We start from the raw sequence: 20,195 nt of genomic DNA, 5'->3' as shown, positions 1-20,195 counted from the left end.
ACACTTTTGACTTGAAATGTCATGATCATTGAATAACTTTGTGAATTTGCTTCTAGGAGTTGATTATTATAATGAGAACCCAGGAAAACTATTTAATATAGACAAAATGTTTTTAAAACTAAATTTCACAATCTAAAATTATGTAATAGTATATAAAAAGGAGTTCCCCCTATTACATTCTAGTAAAAACCTTTGCTTGGCAAATTGCATAATAACAAAAAAGCAACAATGCAACTAAAATATATATCTTAAAATACAACAAATAATTATGTTACACGCAAATGTTTGTGAAAAATAATGTCAGTAGATCAGGGAGGGTAGGGGTAAAGCGTGTCTCAATGAGCAGAGAAAGGGACATCCATGCATTTTCTACTGCTTGTCCCTCTCTGGGTTGTGGGGGGGCTCGAGCCTACCCAGCAGAAGGCAGGGTACATCCTGGACAACTCGCAACCTCATCAGGTACATACGGGAGGAAAAACTGCAAGAAATGTATCGATTCCATCACGCCAATATCAATCCGATACCAATACCCATCTTGGTATCGATACTATCGAGATTTAAATCGATATACGCTCAGCACTCTGGTTCAGCGTTTGTGTGTGGACGAGTTAAACAGACATGACAAGTGTGACATGACCTTAGGTATTTGAACCTTATTTGAACCTTATTTGAACCTTATTTGAACGACAGCAAAGTGTCTGGGCATTCTGTGGTTATAAAAATTAATATTAAATAAAAAAAAAGAAAATTGATAGTAGTGTTCCCTCGGTTATTGTGGGGGTTATGTTCCAAGCCACCCGTGGTAGGTGAATTTCTGTGAAGTCGGCACACTGTTTATTTCTTTTTTATGAATATTATATTGATTTAAAGTCCTTATAAGCCCTCCACACAGCTTTCACACACGCTTATAGACCCTTCCTATACTCTTAAAACACTCCCTCACTCTAAAACCTACATAATCTTAACATGAACACTTGGGTTCCCAAACCTCAATGTACCAATGGTACAAAATTATACTTTAACATCTGTAATGCACTGAGACTGTAGTAGGTGAACCACAACATGGTGAGGGAATACTGTAAATAATAATAATAATAATATACATAATTAAAAGTTAGCCAATCCGTATATCTCTATAGTATATTGATGAACAGAGGCACCTGCTCAGTGGCCTTGTGGTTAGAGTGTCCTCCCTGAGATTGGTAGGTTGCGAGTTCAAACCATACCAAAGACTATAAAAATGGGACCCATAACCTCCCTGCTTGACACTCAGCATCAAGGGTTGGAATTGGGGGTTGAATCACCAAAAAGTATTCCCGGGCGCGGCCACCGCTGCTGCTCACTGCTCCCCTCACCTCCCAGGGGGTGATCAACGGTGATGGGACAAATGCAGAGGATAATTTCACCACACCTAGTGTGTGACAATCATTGGTACTTTAACTTGAATATAATGTTCATCACATCAATCAGCTGCAGTTACTTTTGCAGGCTTCTGATTGGACACAGTGCGCTTGGAAGCCAGTGAATCAAAATAATTCATGATAACCCAGGAATGAATTACAAAATGATGCAATCATTAGACAGCAGTAGTAGACAGACATTTTTTCTAACTAAATGTGCATTTCCAATATCTGTGTGAGTGTGGGCATGGCTTAGATCAGTGTCTCTTAATCACAGGGCCCACTGTTGGGCCATGAGCGCCCTCCAGAGGGCCGCCAAAAATATCTGTTTATCAGCTGTGTTCTATATGGGCCGCAGTAGCACTGAGTTGTAATACACTTTTCCACGACTTGTGGCACAGTAATGAAAATCAAAAACAAACGGAAGAAGTCTGGGACTAAAGTAGTAAAGAAGTTTCTTAAGCGCAAAAATTATGACTAAAGTGGTGAAGCTGTATTTTCATTTGCACTTAAATTTGTTTTGACGGTTTAAAGATATTAATTATTTAATTAGTTATTTTTTAGCACAACACAATTACATGTAAATCTATTTTTCATTAGTAATTTATCAATCCTAATCTAATCTAATCAACCTGAACTAAACCTAAGGTTAATGGGTTGAATGAATAATAATATTTGTTTATTTTTATGATTAACACATGGTTTCATATCATTTGACAAGGTTGTAAACTGTAAGTAGGATAGATATGATTATTGAATATTATTAAAATCTAGACTAAGTTTACCAATTCAGTGTTGATATTTAAGTGGGCCCCAGCGTGCCCCGAGGTAGTGGAAAAGTTGGGCCCCGAGGTCAAAATGGTTAAGAACTCCTGGCTTGGATTGTTAAGGTGTTTGTTATGTGTTAATACATTGTCCTTTTTATGTTTTCTGTTTCAGATTCATCTTAACTTGCTGCTACGAAACCCCCTGGGAGGTCTAAGCAACCTCAAAAGGCCTCTGGTGTGAGGTTGGTCCATGGGAAGCCAAACGATGAAGACATGTTTTGTGCTTCTGGCAGCACTGCTGTTGCCCACAATCCAACCATGTGAGTTATAAACAATATTTTTGCTAATCTGTTTTTATTAGATTTAAATACATGAGCTAAGAATGATAAGAATATTGTCAAATACTCCAAAACATTTTAGGGAAAAGTGTCTTTGTATTCAAGACTCATTTTTGCATTTTTACTCCCCTTGCTTTTATTGTCTCATCAATGTACATAATTTTTGACAGACGTCTACGATGTACTCAAAAGTATGGCCTGCAGCATCGGTTTCAATAACTAAACATACAGCAGCTGTCAACAATTATGATGGATTGCTCCCTAAAATACCATCAACAGTGCTCAATATGCTGCCGAGCTTAAAGCCCTGAGTATTTAAAACAGCTTTTTGTTGCATCTTATAATTCGTACCTCCAGCTACGTTCTGGAAGATTGGCAACAGGAATATTCGCCTGAGAGTACACAAGATCATTAACCGCATTATCTGTGTCTAAGCATACATGAATCCTCATGAGCACAACACTTAAGTGTCTCATGTTGAGTATTCTGGAGGTTTCTGCAGCAGTTTTGACTGGCAGCCCACAATCGGTCCCAAAATTTGGCTGGAGGATTGAACGGCAAAACCCCAATTTAAAGATGCAGTCTGTGGGGATGGAGTAGCGACTACGCATAACCATAATTCAGTTTTAGCGTATGAAAGCCTAATAATAAACATTCAGCATGGACACAAGGAAGTAGTGGCACAGACGGGGGAACTCGGATATAAACGACGGAAACATATTCCTGAATCCCAATTTTCGACCTTACCACTTGTTTTAGCCTTTAACCCTTGGTTTTGCGCATTCATGTTGAGCAAGTGGTGTTCTGATTATCCTTTAAGGTTAAGGGAAGTGAAAGCACATAAATGTAAGTACTTATAAGCATTCTTGATTCCAGGTGTTGCACTCGTGTTTTATCATGTATTTCATCCTTGGCTAGTTAACATAAATATGGCCATGTTTTGAATGTTGTTAATCATTTTAAAGTACCAATGATTGTCACACACACAGTAGGTGTGGTGAAATTAATAATAATAATGCGGCTGTTGTAAGTAAACTAGGATGTCAGACGAGCAGCAAATGGACTTCATTGGAATTTACTACATTTCATTGATTATGAGACAGCAAAGCCTACTTTTAACATTTATATTAACCATATTTACAATGTTGTTGTTTTTTATTTTATTTTAAAATTGCTTGTCATTAAAGCCAGCTCATGCTGTTGACGTTAGTAAACTACAATATCAGACTAGCAGTGAACGGACTTCACTGCAATTTGTTAGATTTCATTAATGATTAGGCAGCTTCACAGCAGCCTTTGACACCGTCTGGCTCTGGGGCTTAATCTTGAAGCTTCACCAGCTTCTCTCGTATGTTTCCTACACACCATCCTCTTTAACCATAGCTTCAACCTATAGACAAGTGACGGACAGGCCAGCTGCCCACGACACCTTAGAAATGGAGTCCCCCAAGATTCGGTACTGGCCCCCACGCTCTTTAACCTATACATCAGTGACCTGCACTACAAGGCATCAAGGCAGTATGGATACACTGATGATCTTGCACTTTTACACTCGGACAGAAGCTGGACGACAGTAGAGGAGACACTGACCTCAGACCTGGCGCATATAGCTGTATAATCTGAAGACTTAGAATGTAAAACTGAGCATTGCAAAACAAATCCACGGCCATCCACCTCAACCTCAAGGAGACCCGCTGTCACTTCGCAGTTAACCCCAATAGGTCACCACTGCCGTACAACCCAACACCTACATACCTTGGAGTGACACGTGACAGGCAGCTAATGTACAAACAATATGTTGAGTTGCAGCGTGCCCAAGTGTCCTCTAGGAATAACCTCCTACGTTGACTAGCAGGATCTTCATGGAGAGCAAGTCCCTCCTCCTTGAGAACTGGCGCCCTCGGTCTGCTGTATAGTCCTGATTAATACACATCTCATGTCTGGTGCCGCAGCGTACACACAAATGAATTAGATGCCACCCTTATTGAGACCCTGAGGATTTTAACTGGCTGCTTGAAATCAACTCAACAGATTTTTTGCAGTATTTTCTGGTATTGCACGAGCTGCCTTTACGTAGGGAAAACCACACACACAGGCTTGTGGGCAAGGCTTGGCAAGACCCGAACCATACCTGACACAAACTTACAGTATATTGGCTCCCTAAGAATTTGGTCGCCAACGCCTGCCTTCCCGCTACCCATTCTTTCGCCACTTAAAGAGCCGTGTTGGTTCCAACTTTAGAATGCTCCAAGCATGTAGAACCAGCTGGCCACCAGGTGCCAATGTCCCTTGAAAGATTTGGACAACATGAACCAGCCTTGTACAGGAATTGGACGTTTCAATACCAATATGTATCGCTGGGTGCTGGGCCCCTCTGCAGCCTGCTAATATGGTGCCGTGAAACTGCCCACTAAATCATTAAGAGTGCCCCTTTGTTCCTGCACCCACTGACCTGGACCTCGAATACCCAAACACCAACACAGTGAGCTGGCTTAGATGTCTCTTACAAAAGAAGAAGAAGACAGCTAATCAAGTTTTAGAATTTACATTAGCCATGTTTAGAATGTTGTTTTTTTGTTGCAAAATTTCTCTTCATACAAACTAGCTAGTGTGACTGTCACCAATAAACTACAATGTTAGACAAGCAACAAACGGACATAACTACAATTGAATACATTTCATGAACGATTCGACAGCTAATCAGCTTTCAAAATTGACACTGGCTATGTTTAGAATGTTGTTTTTATTTTTTTTTAAATGCTTGTCGTGAAGACCAAGCTTAACGCAGCTACTGTACTTATTGTAGCTTCTGAATACAGTAACATTCGCTTTTTATAGCTTATTTATCTATCTGTTACCTGTGATGTTGTGTAGTATATTACTGCCTACATCACAGCCACCAAGTGGCTAAGAGGATGACCTAGTGGCGTCTCATTTCTTACAGTGTTTTCTAAAGTCTTGGCCCTCGGTTTTAAAGAGTGAGGGCTTTAAGTAAGACAAAGGGGTAAGGTTTAAGGAGGAGAATTCGGATTGAGCCTCTCGAGTATCCTCCTGGGGTGTATGTAAGGCTTGGAAAGCAGACTAATTGCAGATTGCGTACCTCTGCCTTGCTGCTTTGTCCCCAGTCACAAAACCAAGATGTCTGAAACAAATGGCAGAGAACAGGTAATGCCAGGAACTAACCAAAACAAGAATTGTTTAGGACGCAGAACATAAGATTTTGCTTTTAAAACTAAGATCGAAAGAGGCACGAAGATTAATATTAACTCCACACTTGCTCGGCCTTGGCTACCTATTTGAAGTGAACTTTGCATTGACTAAAGACTCCTCTCTGAGCTGCCACCTTAACGTGGTAGAGGAGTTTGCGTGTCCCAATGATCCTAGGAGCTATGTTGTCCGGGGGCTTTATGCCCCCTGGTAGGGTCTCCCAAGACAAACTGGTCCTAGGTGAGGGATCAGACAAAGAGCAGCTCGAAGACCTCTATGAAGAAAACAAGCAAGGAACCCAGATTTCCCTTGCCCGGACGCGGGTCACCGGGGCCCCCCTCTGGAGCCAGGCCCGGAGGTGGGGCACGATGGCGAGCGCCTGGTGGCCGGGCCTGTCCCCATGGGGCCCGGCCGGGCACAGCCCGAAGAGGCAACGTGGGTCCCCCCTCCAATGGGCTCACCACCCATAGCAGGGGTCATAGAGGTCGGGTGCGATGTGAGCTGGGCGGCAGCCGAGGGCAGGGCACTTGGCGGTCCGATCCTCGGCTACAGAAGCTAGCTCTTGGGACGTGGAACGTCACCTCGCTGGGGGGGAAGGAGCCTGAGCTAGTGCGCGAGGTGGAGAAGTTCCGGCTAGATATAGTCGGACTCACTTCGACGCACAGCAAGGGCTCTGGAACCAGTTCTCTCGAGAGGGGCTGGACTCTCTTCCACTCTGGCGTTGCCGGCAGTGAGAGGCGACGGGCTGGGGTGGCAATTCTTGTTGCCCCCCGGCTCAGAGCCTGTACGTTGGAGTTCAACCCGGTGGACGAGAGGGTAGCTTCCCTCCGCCTTCGGGTGGGGGAACGGGTCCTGACTGTGGTTTGCGCTTACGCGCCAAACGGCAGCTCAGAGTACCCACCCTTTTTGGATTCACTCGAGGGAGTACTGGAGAGTGCTCCCCCGGGTGATTCCCTCGTTCTACTGGGGGACTTCAACGCTCATGTTGGCAGCGACAGTAAACCTGGAGAGGTGTGATTGGGAAGAATGGCCGCCCGGATCTGAACCCGAGTGGTGTTCTGTTATTGGACTTTTGTGCTCGTCACAGATTGTCGATAACAAACACCATGTTCAAACATAAGGGTGTCCATATGTGCACTTGGCACCAGGACACCCTAGGCCGCAGTTCCATGATCGACTTTGTAGTTGTGTCATCAGATTTGCGGTCTCATGTTTTGGACACTCGGGTGAAGAGAGGGGCGGAGCTTTCTACCGATCACCACCTGGTGGTGAGTTGGCTGCGATGGTGGGGGAGGATGCTGGACAGACCTGGCAGGCCCAAACGCATTGTGAGGGTTTGCTGGGAACGCCTGGCAGAGTCTCCTGTCAGAGAGAGTTTCAATTCCCACCTCCGGAAGAACTTTGAAAATGTCACGAGGGAGGCGCAAAGGGAGGACATTGAGTCCGAGTGGACGATGTTCCGTGCCTCTGTTGTCGAGGCGGCCGATTGGAGCTGTGGCCGCAAGGTGGTTGGTGCCTGTCGTGGCGGTAATCCTACAACCCGTTGGTGGACGCCGGCGGTGAGGGATGCCGTCAGGCTGAAGAAAGAGTCCTATCGGGTTCTTTTGGCTCATGGGACTCCTGAGGCAGCAGACAGGTACCGACAGGCCAAGCGGTGTGCGGCTTCAGCGGTCGCGGAGGCAAAAACTCGGACATGGGAGGAGTTCGGGGAGGCCATGGAAAAAGACTTCCGGACGGCTTCGAAGCAATTCTGGACCACCATCCGCCGCCTCAGGAAGGGGAAGCAGTGCACTGTCAACACCGTGTATGGTGGGGATGGTGCTCTGCTGACCTCGACTGCGGATGTTGTGGATCGGTGGAGAGAATACTTCGAAGACCTCCTCAATCCTACCAGCACGTCTTCCTATGAGGAAGCAGGGCCTGGGGAATCTGTGGTGGGCTCTCCTATTTCTGGGGCTGAGGTTGCCGAGGTAGTTAAAAAGCTCCTCTGTGGCAAGGCCCCGGGGGTGGATGAGATCCGCCCGGAGTTCCTTAAGGCTCTGGATGTTGTGGGGCTGTCTTGGTTGACAAGACTCTGCAACATCGCGTGGACATCGGGGGCGGTACCTCTGGATTGGCAGACCGGGGTGGTGGTTCCTCTCTTTAAGAAGGGGAACCGGAGAGTGTGTTCCAACTATCGTGGGATCACACTCCTCAGCCTTCCCGGTAAGGTCTATTCAGGTGTACTGGAGAGGAGGCTACGCCGGATACTCGAACCTCGGATTCAGGAGGAACAGTGTGGTTTTCGTCCTGGTCGTGGAACTGTGGACCAGCTCTATACTCTCGGCAGGGTCCTTGAGGGTGCATGGGAGTTTGCCCAACCAGTCTACATGTGCTTTGTGGACTTGGAGAAGGCATTCGACCGTGTACCCCGGGAAGTCCTGTGGGGAGTGCTCAGAGAGTATGGGGTAACGAACTGTCTTATTGTGGCAGTTCGCTCCCTGTATAATCAGTGTCAGAGCTTGGTCCGCATTGCCGTCAGTAAGTCAGACACGTTTCCAGTGAGCGTTGGACTCCGCCAAAGCTGCCCTTTGTCACCGATTCTGTTCATAACCTTTATGGACAGAATTTCTAGGCGCAGTCAGGGCGTTGAGGGTATCTGGTTTGGTGGCTGCAGGATTAGGTCTCTGCTATTTGCAGATGATGTGGTCCTGATGGCTTCCTCCGGCCAAGATCTTCAGCTCTCACTGGATCGGTTCACAGCCGAGTGTGAAGCGACTGGGATGGGAATCAGCACCTCCAAGTCCGAGTCCATGGTTCTCTCCCGGAAAAGGGTGGAGTGCCATCTCCGGGTTGGGGAGGAGATCTTGCCCCAAGTGGAGGAGTTCAAGTACCTCGGAGTCTTGTTCACGAGTGGGGGAAGAGTGGATCGTGAGATCGACAGGCGGATCGGTGCGGCGTCTTCAGTAATGCGGACGCTGTATCGATCCGTTGTGGTGAAGAAGTAGCTGAGCCGGAAGGCAAAGCTCTCGATATACCGGTCGATCTACGTTCCCATCCTCACCTATGGTCATGAGCTTTGGGTCATGACCGAAAGGACCAGATCACGGGTACAAGCGGCCGAAATGAGTTTCTTCCGCCGAGTGGCGGGGCTCTCCCTTAGAGATAGGGTGAGAAGCTCTGTCATTCGGGGGGAGCTCAAAGTAAAGCCGCTGCTCCTCCACATCGAGAGGAGCCAGATGAGGTGGTTCGGGCATCTGGTCAGGATGCCACCCGAACGCCTCCCTAGGAAGGTGTTTCGGGCACGTCCGACCGGTAGGAGGCCACGGGGAAGACCCAGGACACGCTGGGAAGACTATCTCTCCCGGCTGGCCTGGGAACGCCTCGGGATCCCCCGGGAGGGGCTGGACGAAGTGGCTGGGGAGAGGGAAGTCTGGGCTTCCCTGCTTAAGCTGCTGCCCTCGCGACCAGACCTCGGATAAGCGGAAGAAGATGGATGGATGGATGGATGGATGGATGGAAGACAAAATGCTTTTATTGTGTTAAAAAATGTATTTGCAATAAATGCTGATGAAACCATTTTTAATAAGTTATTAACAATCATGCGGACAAAAGCGGTTGGTTGAATTTTTTCACATGCTGCTATAAAATGTATTAGTATTTAAGTATAACTATCATTACATTTATTTCCTCCCGATACATGTAAACTTTTACCCCCTTCCATTCCACACAACTCCGTACTCAAACAAATCTCCCAATCCTTTGCCATCTCATCAGTGAGCATGCACATTAACCACAATATATATACATGTACAGCTTTATATGAAGAAATACTGGGCTTAAAACAGGTGCATGCTGAGGCTCCCAAATCAAGTTTTTAATAAACGCAACATCACCTTGATTCAGAATTGTCAATCTGAATAAGGTCCCAAATGGCATTATTCAGGACCAATCCCAATACACCCCCTCGCCCTACTTTTTAACCCTATCCTTACATTTTGCACATTCCCGTGAAGGTAGTGGTGTCCCAAAGACTCTTTGCATGTAGGGCTAGTGGGCATAACAAGGAGTAGGGGGTATGAATCAAGCACTTCAGAGTGACGCATTTCAGATGTTGACTTGCTTAGGTAGGGCCAGAGAAAAAAGGCACAATTTCTGCAGAAGTTACATACCGGTAATATATTACATGTTAGTTTGGAACGTTAGTTTGTAATGTTAGCCAGCTAGCCACACTAGCTAACATTAGGCTAAAATACTAAATAATAATACTGAAGCACTAAAACTTTAAAGCTTGCGAATTTAAAAAACATCAACGTTACATACCTTAAAAAAATTCACAAGACACAACAGTCGTAGATGGCGGCTTCTTCTCCGTGTAGTTCTTCATTTATTCATTAACCCAAGCATGATGAATGTAAAAAAAAAAAAATCTCAGCAGTTAACTTTATTGCTGTCGGGTGTGTTGTGTAATGGTGGGACTATATGGTTGTACGGTACACCGCTACTAATAAAGTACTGTGATAGTAGTGAATTAAAAAAGTTACTACTGCCTTTGGAAAACATCCGAAGTTATTTTTCATCCACATGTGCTGCCATGCAGCGTTAACGTGACTGAGCCGAGGTGCGGCGCATTCGTGTGTCAAAAGGCACATAGAATCAGATAAATTGTCCAAAGGAATAATGACAAAAAAAACGGCAATACTACTGGGTAATAAAAAGGGTGCGTGAAAAGAAATATGAAAGTATTTGAGCTTCAGAACAATCAAAGATGACTCTTCAAACCTGAAAGTGCCGCGCTGCAAGCTCTGCTTTAAAACATGCCTCGCCAATTGTGTCAATACAGCATTACCACCGTTTGTTTCAAATTTAGGTTTGAATAACAAACAACCAGACCTACACACGGATTTTAAAGCGTGGCGGGTAATATAGTTAACAGCTTCCCCGGTGCACATATATAGTAGATACGAGACACGCATACAGCTGGTTGGCTTGTTGAAAATGATTAGTGCAGTCCAAACCGCCCACGAAATGTAAAATAATGCAATGACTTGACTGAATTTTGTAACAAATTTGAAATTTGTGTTTTATCTTTAACAATATGTGTTTTACTTGCTACTTGTTTTATCTGTGTACTTTTAGCCTGGTTTTTAGTGTTATTGTGTTATTGTTTTGGTCTCAAAGCACAGATCAAAATTGGCAACCATAAATCATAAAGCATTTAATACAATGTCAGTAAAGCTTTATATTCTAATTTAAACTAACTCTAGATTATGGCAGGCTTTATCTAATATGTAAAATAATTGTAGACTGTTCTTTGAGTGCAATAAGAAAAGCCTATGTGTTTAATGTACCTTTTAATTTGAATTCCAAACACATGTTTAATCATAAGCTTTATTATAAATGTTCTGTTAAAATGAAGCCAATAGTGCCATTTTTTGTGGTCCCCTTTATTTTGAAACTTATCAAGAAGTATTGAAATACATAACGATATACATTTGGGTAACAACATATTGGTGTCGGTACAACTGGACGTATGTGCAAACGTAACTGTATAGTCGCTTACGTGCCCGTAGCAAGCGGTATCCCAATTCCTCGGGAAGATTACTAAGCTCTACCCTTTTTGACTTTATATTGAGGGTGTAGTGGTTGTGGGTGAGGGCTAGTGGTAGTGAGTGAGGGCTAGTGGTAGTGAGTTAGGGGGTGTACTAGGATTGGGCCTTACTCGTGCTGCAACTAACAACTATTGTGACAGTTAATTAGTCAGTGACTCTCTTAGGAATTAGTCAATTAATTGAATTATGAAGCACACACAGATGACCTTCATTCATTCTTCCATTTTCTTCCACTTATCGGGGGTTGGTTCGCAGGGGAAGCGGCCTAAGCAGAGAAGTCCAGACTTCCCTCTCCCCGGCCACACCGTCCAGCTCCTTACGGGGAATCTTGAGGCGTTCCCAGGTTAGCTGGGAGACATCGTCTGTCCAACGTCCCCAAGGCCTCGTCCTGGTCGGACGTACCCTGAACATCTCCCCGGGGAGCATCCTGACCAGATGCTTGGGCCACCTCATTTGACTCTCATTTGTAGGAGCAAGGCTTTACTCGGAGCTCCTACCGAACGACAGCGCTTCTCACCCTATCGCTAAGGGAGAGCCCGGGCACCCTATAAAGGAAACTCATTACGGCCGCTTGTACCTGCGATCTTGTCCTTTGGGTCACAAAACAAAGCTCATTGACATAGGTGAGAGTGGGAATGTATATCGACAGGGTCACTAATTGGGCTGGATCACTGCAGAAGCCGCTCCAATCCACCTGTCGATATCACAAACCACTCTTCCTCACTCATGAACAAGAAACCCAAGGTACTTAAATTCTTCCACATGGGGCAAGATCTCGTCTTCAACCCGGAGGTGGCACTCCACACTTTTCTGGGACAGAACCATGAACTCAGACTTGAAGATGCTGATTCTCATCCGAGTGGCTTTATTCAGAAATATTTATACACTCTAACTTTGCTGCTTATCAGACTGTTACAAAAATAATAATAACAATTAAACCTTTCTCAATTAAAAAGCAAGGGCAAGCAAGGGGTTTAAAAAAAAACGTGTTTTTGTATGTAAACAAAGAGGAGTCAAATAGTAACAATATTAACAAATGACAAAACACCAAACAGTATATTTTCTTGCAGCCAGAGTATTGTTTAAGAGCCATATCTCTGATCCATTAAGTAGGATAAGAACTGCTGCCCAGTTGTAAATCTGGAGCTTTGTTTTCTGTTAGATGGTGCGATTCTACCAGAGTGGTTTCCAGAGTGATTGCAGAGCTGATGCTTTCAGGGCTCTTTGCAGACCATCTTTGGTTTTAGGTCCATGTTGTCTGTCATTGTAAAGCACAGCTACACAAAACATTTTACAAGCTTAGATGATATCTGTCTATTACCTGACACCTTTAATGTCAGCTACTTCTCTTAGTTTTTAATGACTATTTTCTGCTGGATCTACTCTCTATTTTATGCTGCTGCTGTCACATACTGTATACTGTAATATTGTACATGGTAATTGTTATATATTGTATATATGTTATAGATATAATATAATATATCTGTATATATAATATACTGTACAGATGTTATGTATATATTTGTATATATTTATATATATGTTATATTTTATATTGTTATATTTCGTCTATTTATACCTGCATTGTCCTTTCCATCCTTACACTTTCCATCATTGTAACTGAGCTACTGTGTTGAACAATTTCCCTTGTGGATCATTAAAGTTTGTCTAAGTCTAAGTCTAATTTAACACTATCATTGTCAAACTGAAGAGATGGTGGATCGGAGTCGTCGTCGACATGCGGGAATTTAGTCTTTGTTTAGTTCTCTTGAAGGTCAAGCTTATCTGCCTCTTTCCTTTACATGGCCTGAGTATCTCTCAGCTGTCTGTAGGATGTGCTGAGCAGAATGGTATCTGCATCATACTCAAGATCAGTCCGATGGTTGCTTCCAAAGGACACTCCAGGACCCGCGTCAGATGGTCAATGATGCAGTTGAAAAGATCTGGAGCAGCAATGCAGCCTTGGTGAATGCAACTGGAGATGGGGAACCAGTCAGGATCTGTATCATTGCCACAAACACAGCTCTGCGTGTTGCTGTACAGCAACTTAAACAGGGCAACGATCTTGGATAGAGCCGTAATGCTCTGAGCTCATTTTTAAAGTTGGCTGGTAAAGTTCACCAGCCAAGTAAATAGTCTGCTCACTCATTATGTACAGTGTCCAGATATTTCCATACTTTCACATGGTTAATGTCTCCTCTTTTGAAATACTTGTCCTTCTTGATGAAATTCATGAACAAATGTAGGAACATATGATATTCATAAACAATAAAGGTCTGAGGACAGACCTTTGTAGAACTCCTTGACGTGTCACACTACTTTACCAAAAACACCATATTTATACAACCCCTGGCAAAAATGATGGCGTCACCAGACTTGGATGGTGTTCATTAAGTTGTTTAATTTTGTAGAAAAAAAAAATGATAACAAATGGTAAATGTGTTGTACTTGTATAGCGCTTTTCTACCTTTTTTTAAGGAACTCAAAGCACGTTGACACTATTTCCACATTCACCCAATCACACACACATTCACACACTGATGGCGGGAGCTGCCATGCAAGGCGCTAACCAGGACCCATCAGGAGCAAGGGTGAAGTGTCTTGCTATAGGACACAACGGACGTGACTAGGATGGTGGAAGGTGGGGATTGAACCAGTAACCCTCAGATTGCTGGCACGGCCACTCTCCCAACTTCGCCACGCCGTCCCCAACAGACATGACCTAAAACTGTAGTAATTTCAAATGTCACAATTCTGGCTTTAAGAAACACTAAAATAAATCATGTTATAAAATGTGGTTGTCAGTCATTTTTAGATCAAGCGGTGTTAAAATTATGGAAAAACGCAATTCTGAGAAACACATGGAATTACGAAACACAAAATAACACTAGAACATACCACTTGTACTTTGTTACATAACCTCTGGCTTTTATAATATGCAGTCTCTGAGGCATGGACTTAAGGAGTGATAAACAGTACTCTTTATCAATCTTGCTCCAACTTTCTCTGATTACTGTTGTCACATCAGAGTGGCAGGTTGGAGTTGTGTCATGGACCATGTTCTTCTATTTCTACCATCAATTTTTAGTTGGATTGAGAATTCCAGGCCATGACATTAACCTCATATATCTTTCTTTGAGGAACGTTTTTAAAGTTTTTGCTCTATGGTAACATGCACCATCATCTTGAAAGTTGTGTCATCATCCCCAAACATCCTTTTGATTCATGGGATAAGAAAAGTCTCCAAAATGACAACGTAAACTTTATTAAAGATGTAATGGCAGCCTTCTCCCCACTGCCATTACCTGGGGGGCAGCCCTATATCATCAATTACTGAAAATGTGCTTGTTTTCTTCAGGCAGTCATCTTCATACATCTCATTGGAGCGGCACCAAACAAAAGTTCACCTCCCCCAATGCAGATTTGCGATTTAACACTAAATGTGACTTTTATCCAGTCATCCATAGTCCATGATTGCTATTCCATAGCCCATTATAACCTTGTTTTTTATGTTAAGGTGTTAATGACGGCTTTCGTTGACTTTTCTGTATTTAAATCCCCATTTCCTTTGGATGGTTTCTTACAGTTCTTTTACAGACAGTGTATGGCCTTTGTTCTTTATTTGTTTTGCTGTGCTTTTTCTGTTTTCAAGACATACCGCTTTAAGTTTCTGTCTTGATACTGATGTTTTCCTTGGTCTACCAGTATGTATGCATTTTACAAATTTTCCATGCTGTTTGTACTTTGTCCAGATTTTAGACACAGCTGACTAAAAATCAACATATTTTGCAATGTTGCGTGATGATTTACCTTGTTGAAGAAGTTTGATAATCCTCTCATTTCTTTCAATTAACATCTCATGTTGGAGCCATGATTCATGTTAATCCATCTGGTGCAACAGCTCTCCAAGTTGGAACACTCCTTTTTATTTGCAGACTAATCTGCAGATTTATTCTGATGCTGGTGTTAGCTTTGAAAATGCAAATTTACAGTATGATTACATACTTTTTTCTTCAGAAATGAGGGACTCCATAATTTTTTCACTCTGCCTGATCTAAATGACATTTTCCTGACCACAATTTATATTCTTTATTTTTGTTTTTGTTTTTTTAAAGCCAGAAAGTTTTGTGTCATGTCTGTTATTTTTTTCTACAAAATCTAACAACTGAATGCACATCCTCCAAGCCTGGTAATTTCCATAATTGTTGCCACGGGTTGTATTGTGCTTTTGAGACAATTAAAGACGCTGAATGCTTACAGGTCCTTTAAAGCTAAAAAATACAATTAAATAGATGTGATCAAGCAAAGTCTGTAAAATAAAGGAAGCCATTGCTATTAAATCCACTGTAATTATTTTTTCTTTGTCAAATATACTTAACTATAACAACTTTCTGTCATGTCAGATAACAACACAAACAAGCACAAAACTATTGAAATCAAATATATTTGAGTTGAGTATAATTAAGCTTATCTATGTCGAAAATGTTCCAAACAGTGTGCCATTCAGATTTGTACTTGTTTTGTAGTCTTTATTTATATCAGATTGTTGGTCCTTTGTCAGTCTGACAGTCTCCAGCCCGCTTCATTTATTTGTCGCTTTGTAATTCTTTTTATCACTCGTGTATTTTCTTTTAACAAAAAAAAAAATCTGTGCTGTTTTCAGTGTGTCCTGACAAAGAGCCAGGACTAAAGCCATGGATGCCTGGACATAGTGAACATCATCGTGTAGTCATCGGTTACGGCAGGAAGGTACTCCTCACGACTTCCGCTACCGTCCACTCCATTGAGATAAAAAACGGAGGTAAGAAAAAACAGCCAGTATTCTTTTTTCAAGCCCTGTTGTGTTCGATCAGAGCTCCAAAGTCATACTATTTTGAATATGCAACATTTATTGGCTTCTTGATGTCCAAGGATACTTGCTAATAAGATTGAAGTGCTAAATCTGCATTATTTTCTGTGCCCGTGTCAATCTGTTATTTGACAATGACAATGGTCCCTTGGTAAGTACACAAAATATTAATCTGCATCACCGCTGCCCACACAAATACAAATTGAAAGATGCTTGAACAATTTTCATATTATTAACCTTTTTTTAAATGGTTAATATAACAGTATAATTCCAGTTTACATTAAACACACTTTTGTGTGGTCTATATGACAGGTAATGGTGGTGAATTGGTCAAAGTGTTGCATAGATTTTGCTCGACAGACCATCTCCAAGCCACTTGCTGACTCTTTTGAAAACACGTCTTTTTGGGGACTCTTTTTAATTGCATATGAACTCCTGCATTCCTGTGATGCGTTCCAGTTACCTCGGAAGTTGGAAGTCTGAGTTGAAAATGACGTCACAGCCGAGTTATGAGAATTCCAGTTGCGATGCTAATAACGTATATTATAGAAGTGGATATCATTGTTTACATCCAGAGCAGCCATCTTTAAAACGAACTCAGGGGGTGGTGAAAATGGTCTGACTTTCCGAGTGGGAAATCCGACCTCGAGGAGCATGCCCGTTGAAATTTCAACTAGAAACGCGGATATTCCAACATTGCACTATAAATGGAACGCACCCCATCACTATCCCTCCCCAGCCTTTCCCGTCATCCATTTTTGTAGTTTCAAAGGTACACCTCTTCTTATGTACTGAAAAATATAATTAATTACAATAACAAGCTACTATTTATTAGAAAAGGCAACAGTGGAGACTTTTACAGCAGCGTCCAACCCTACATGAACGAGCCTATGTCTTACCCAGAGCGAGAGGAAAGCGAAGAAGTTGAAACCAAGGCTTGAAATTAAAGCATGTCAAAGGTTAGTTTATTAGCTTTCTCTTTTAACACCTTTCAGGGCTATAAAGCCAAAAGGATACAGGCTAGGTGTTATTAGAATCTCTGTCTCCCTATTTGAAAAGACGATGTACTGTACATTCATGTATGAATAAAGCATTAAACCTTGCCTGGTTCTACTCTATCTAATTGTAGTCTGGTTAAGTTACATGCTAAGGTATCAGGTACAAGTTCATACAACTTATAGCTTCATTGTCTCTACTCTTGCCATAAATTGTAGGAATCTTCTATACGATTAAAATCCTTCTGTTCTTAAACATATATATATATATATATATATATATATATATATATATATATATATATATATATATATATATATATATATATATCCATCCATCCATCCATCTTCTTCCGCTTATCCGAGGTCGGGTCGCGGGGGCAGCAGCTTAAGCAGGGAAGCCCAGACTTCCCTCTCCCCAGCCACTTCGTCCAGCTCCTCCCGGGGGATCCCGAAGCGTTCCCAGGCCAGCCGGGAGACATAGTCTTCCCAGCGTGTCCTGGGTCTTCCCCGTGGCCTCCTACCGGTTGGACGTGCCCGAAACACCTTCCTAGGGAGGCGTTCGGGTGGCATCCTGACCAGATGCCTGAACCACCTCATTTGGCTCCTCTCGATGTGGAGGAGCAGCGGCTTTACTTTGAGCTCCCCCCGAATGACAGAGCTTCTCACCCTATCTCTAAGGGAGAGCCCCGCCACTCGGCGGAGGAAACTCATTTCGGCCGCTTGTACCCATGATCTTGTCCTTTCGGTCATGACCCAAAGCTCATGACCATAGGTGAGGATGGGAACGTAGATCGACCGGTAAATCGAGAGATTTGCTTTCCGGCTCAGCTCCTTCTTCACCACAACGGATCGATACAGCGTCCGCATTACTGAAGACGCCGCACCGATCCGCCTGTCGATATCACGATCCACTCTTCCCCCACTCGTGAACAAGACTCCGAGGTACTTGAACTCCTCCACTTGGGGCAAGATCTCCTCCCCAACCCGGAGATGGCACTCCACCCTTTTCCGGGAGAGAACCATGGACTCGGACTTGGAGGTGCTGATTCCCATCCCAGTCGCTTCACACTCGGCTGCGAACCGATCCAGTGAGAGCTGAAGATCTTGGCCGGAGGAAGCCATCAGGACCACATCATCTGCAAATAGCAGAGACCTAATCCTGCAGCCACCAAACCAGATACCCTCAACGCCCTGACTGCGCCTAGAAATTCTGTCCATAAAGGTTATGAACAGAATCGGTGACAAAGGGTAGCCTTGGCGGAGTCCAACCCTCACTGGAAACGTGTCCGACTTACTGCCGGCAATGCGGACCAAGCTCTGACACTGATTATACAGGGAGCGAACTGCCACAATAAGACAGTCCGTTACCCCATATTCTCTGAGCACTCCCCACAGGACTTCCCGGGGTACACGGTCAAATGCCTTCTCCAAGTAAGTGTATATATATATATATATATATATATATATATATTAGAGATGTCCGATAATATCGGCCTGCCGATAAATGCGTTAAAATGTAATATCGGAAATTATCGGTATCGTTTTTTTTATTATCGGTATCGGTTTATTTATTTTTTTTTTTTTTTATTAAATCAACATAAAAAACACAAGATACACTTATAATTAGTGCACCAACCCAAAAAACCTCCCTCCCCCATTTACACTCATTCACACTCATTCACACACAAAGGTTGTTTCTTTCTGTTATTAATATTCTGGTTCCTACATTATATATCAATATATATCAATACAGTCTGCAAGGGATACAGTCCGTAAGCACACATGATTGTGAGTGCTGCTGGTCCACTAATAGTGCTAACCTTTAACAGTTCATTTTACTAATTTTCATTAATTACTAGTTTCTATGTAACTGTTTTTATATTGTTTTACTTTATTTTTTATTCAAGAAAATGTTTTTAATTTATTTATCTTATTTTATTAATTTTTTTAAAAAGTACCTTATCTTCACCATACCTGGTTTTCCAAATTAGGCATAATAATGTGTTAATTCCACGATTGCATATATCGTTTGATATTGGTATCGGTTGATATCGGTATCGGTAATTAAAGAGTTCGGACGATATCGGAATATCGGATATCGACAAAAAGCCATTATCGGACATCCCTAATATATATATATATATATATATATATATATATATATATATATATATATATATATATATATATATATATATATATATATATATATATATATATATGCAGTATATATATATATATATATATATATATATATTATGTATATATATATATATATATATATATATATATATATATATATATTAGGGTTGTCAAAGTTAACACGATATTAACGCCTTAACTATAAATTTCAATAATGGCACACTTTTTTTTTAACGGCCGATTAACGCGAACACTTCCTTTTTGACCCTTGAGCCGTGCCGTAGCGGATTTACTTGGCTGCAGTTCACTTGCTACTGATGAGCCACAAGCGAGCAGAAATGGACAAAGAAAAGGCTACCTTATGGAAATATCAGGTTCAAAGCGATGGCAAGTTGTTCTCCCGACAAGAAAGGAAAAATTATCAAGCTCAGCAGTAGAAAAATGAGCAGATGACTAGAGGGATGCATAGAAATTCTTGAATATATTATTGATCTCAAGAAAACTATACCTGAATCGGATTTAATCTGCGGAATATAATGGGATGCTGATATTTGGCGTAGTTGATGAGCTAATACTTTACCATCTTTATCGTCATGTTCATAGAACTGAGATCTTGAACGGAGCATTGTTTCAGTAGCACGGTCTGTTGCAAGGACATCAAGTTCTGCCTGTAAAGAGAGCCTTTCTTTATAAGTGTTTGCATTTTGAGAGGTAGAGTACAAGTTGTCTAACAGAGCAATGCGTTGTGTCAAACTTGTGACTGTATTACTTTTGAGTTTGAGTTCAAATATTTAACAGCCAAACTAATTCCTACTTCTTATTCATAACACTAAATCCCATGGATTTGAACAATTCAGACTACTTTCACAAATCTTAATCAATTTAAACCATTCCAACCCCAAA

At 42.3% G+C, this 20,195-nt stretch overlaps 1 protein-coding gene across 1 annotated transcript in view; it reads left to right on the top strand.

The window, feature by feature from the left end:
- cemip (cell migration inducing hyaluronidase 1) overlaps positions 1-20,195 on the top strand; it is a 344,459-nt gene that overhangs the window by 164,391 nt on the left and 159,873 nt on the right. Inside the window, exons 3-4 of the mRNA XM_061963866.2 lie at positions 2,340-2,487; positions 15,967-16,104. Of these exons, the coding sequence (XP_061819850.2) occupies positions 2,418-2,487; positions 15,967-16,104 (208 nt within the window). The 5' untranslated portion in view covers positions 2,340-2,417. The remainder of the gene's footprint in view (positions 1-2,339; positions 2,488-15,966; positions 16,105-20,195) is intronic.

The sequence above is a fragment of the Nerophis lumbriciformis genome, linkage group LG06 (assembly GCF_033978685.3).
Source record: "Nerophis lumbriciformis linkage group LG06, RoL_Nlum_v2.1, whole genome shotgun sequence".
Lineage (NCBI taxonomy): Eukaryota > Metazoa > Chordata > Actinopteri > Syngnathiformes > Syngnathidae > Nerophis > Nerophis lumbriciformis.
The sequence above is the reverse complement of the archived record's forward strand: the minus strand, read 5'-3'. Positions and strand labels throughout refer to the sequence as shown.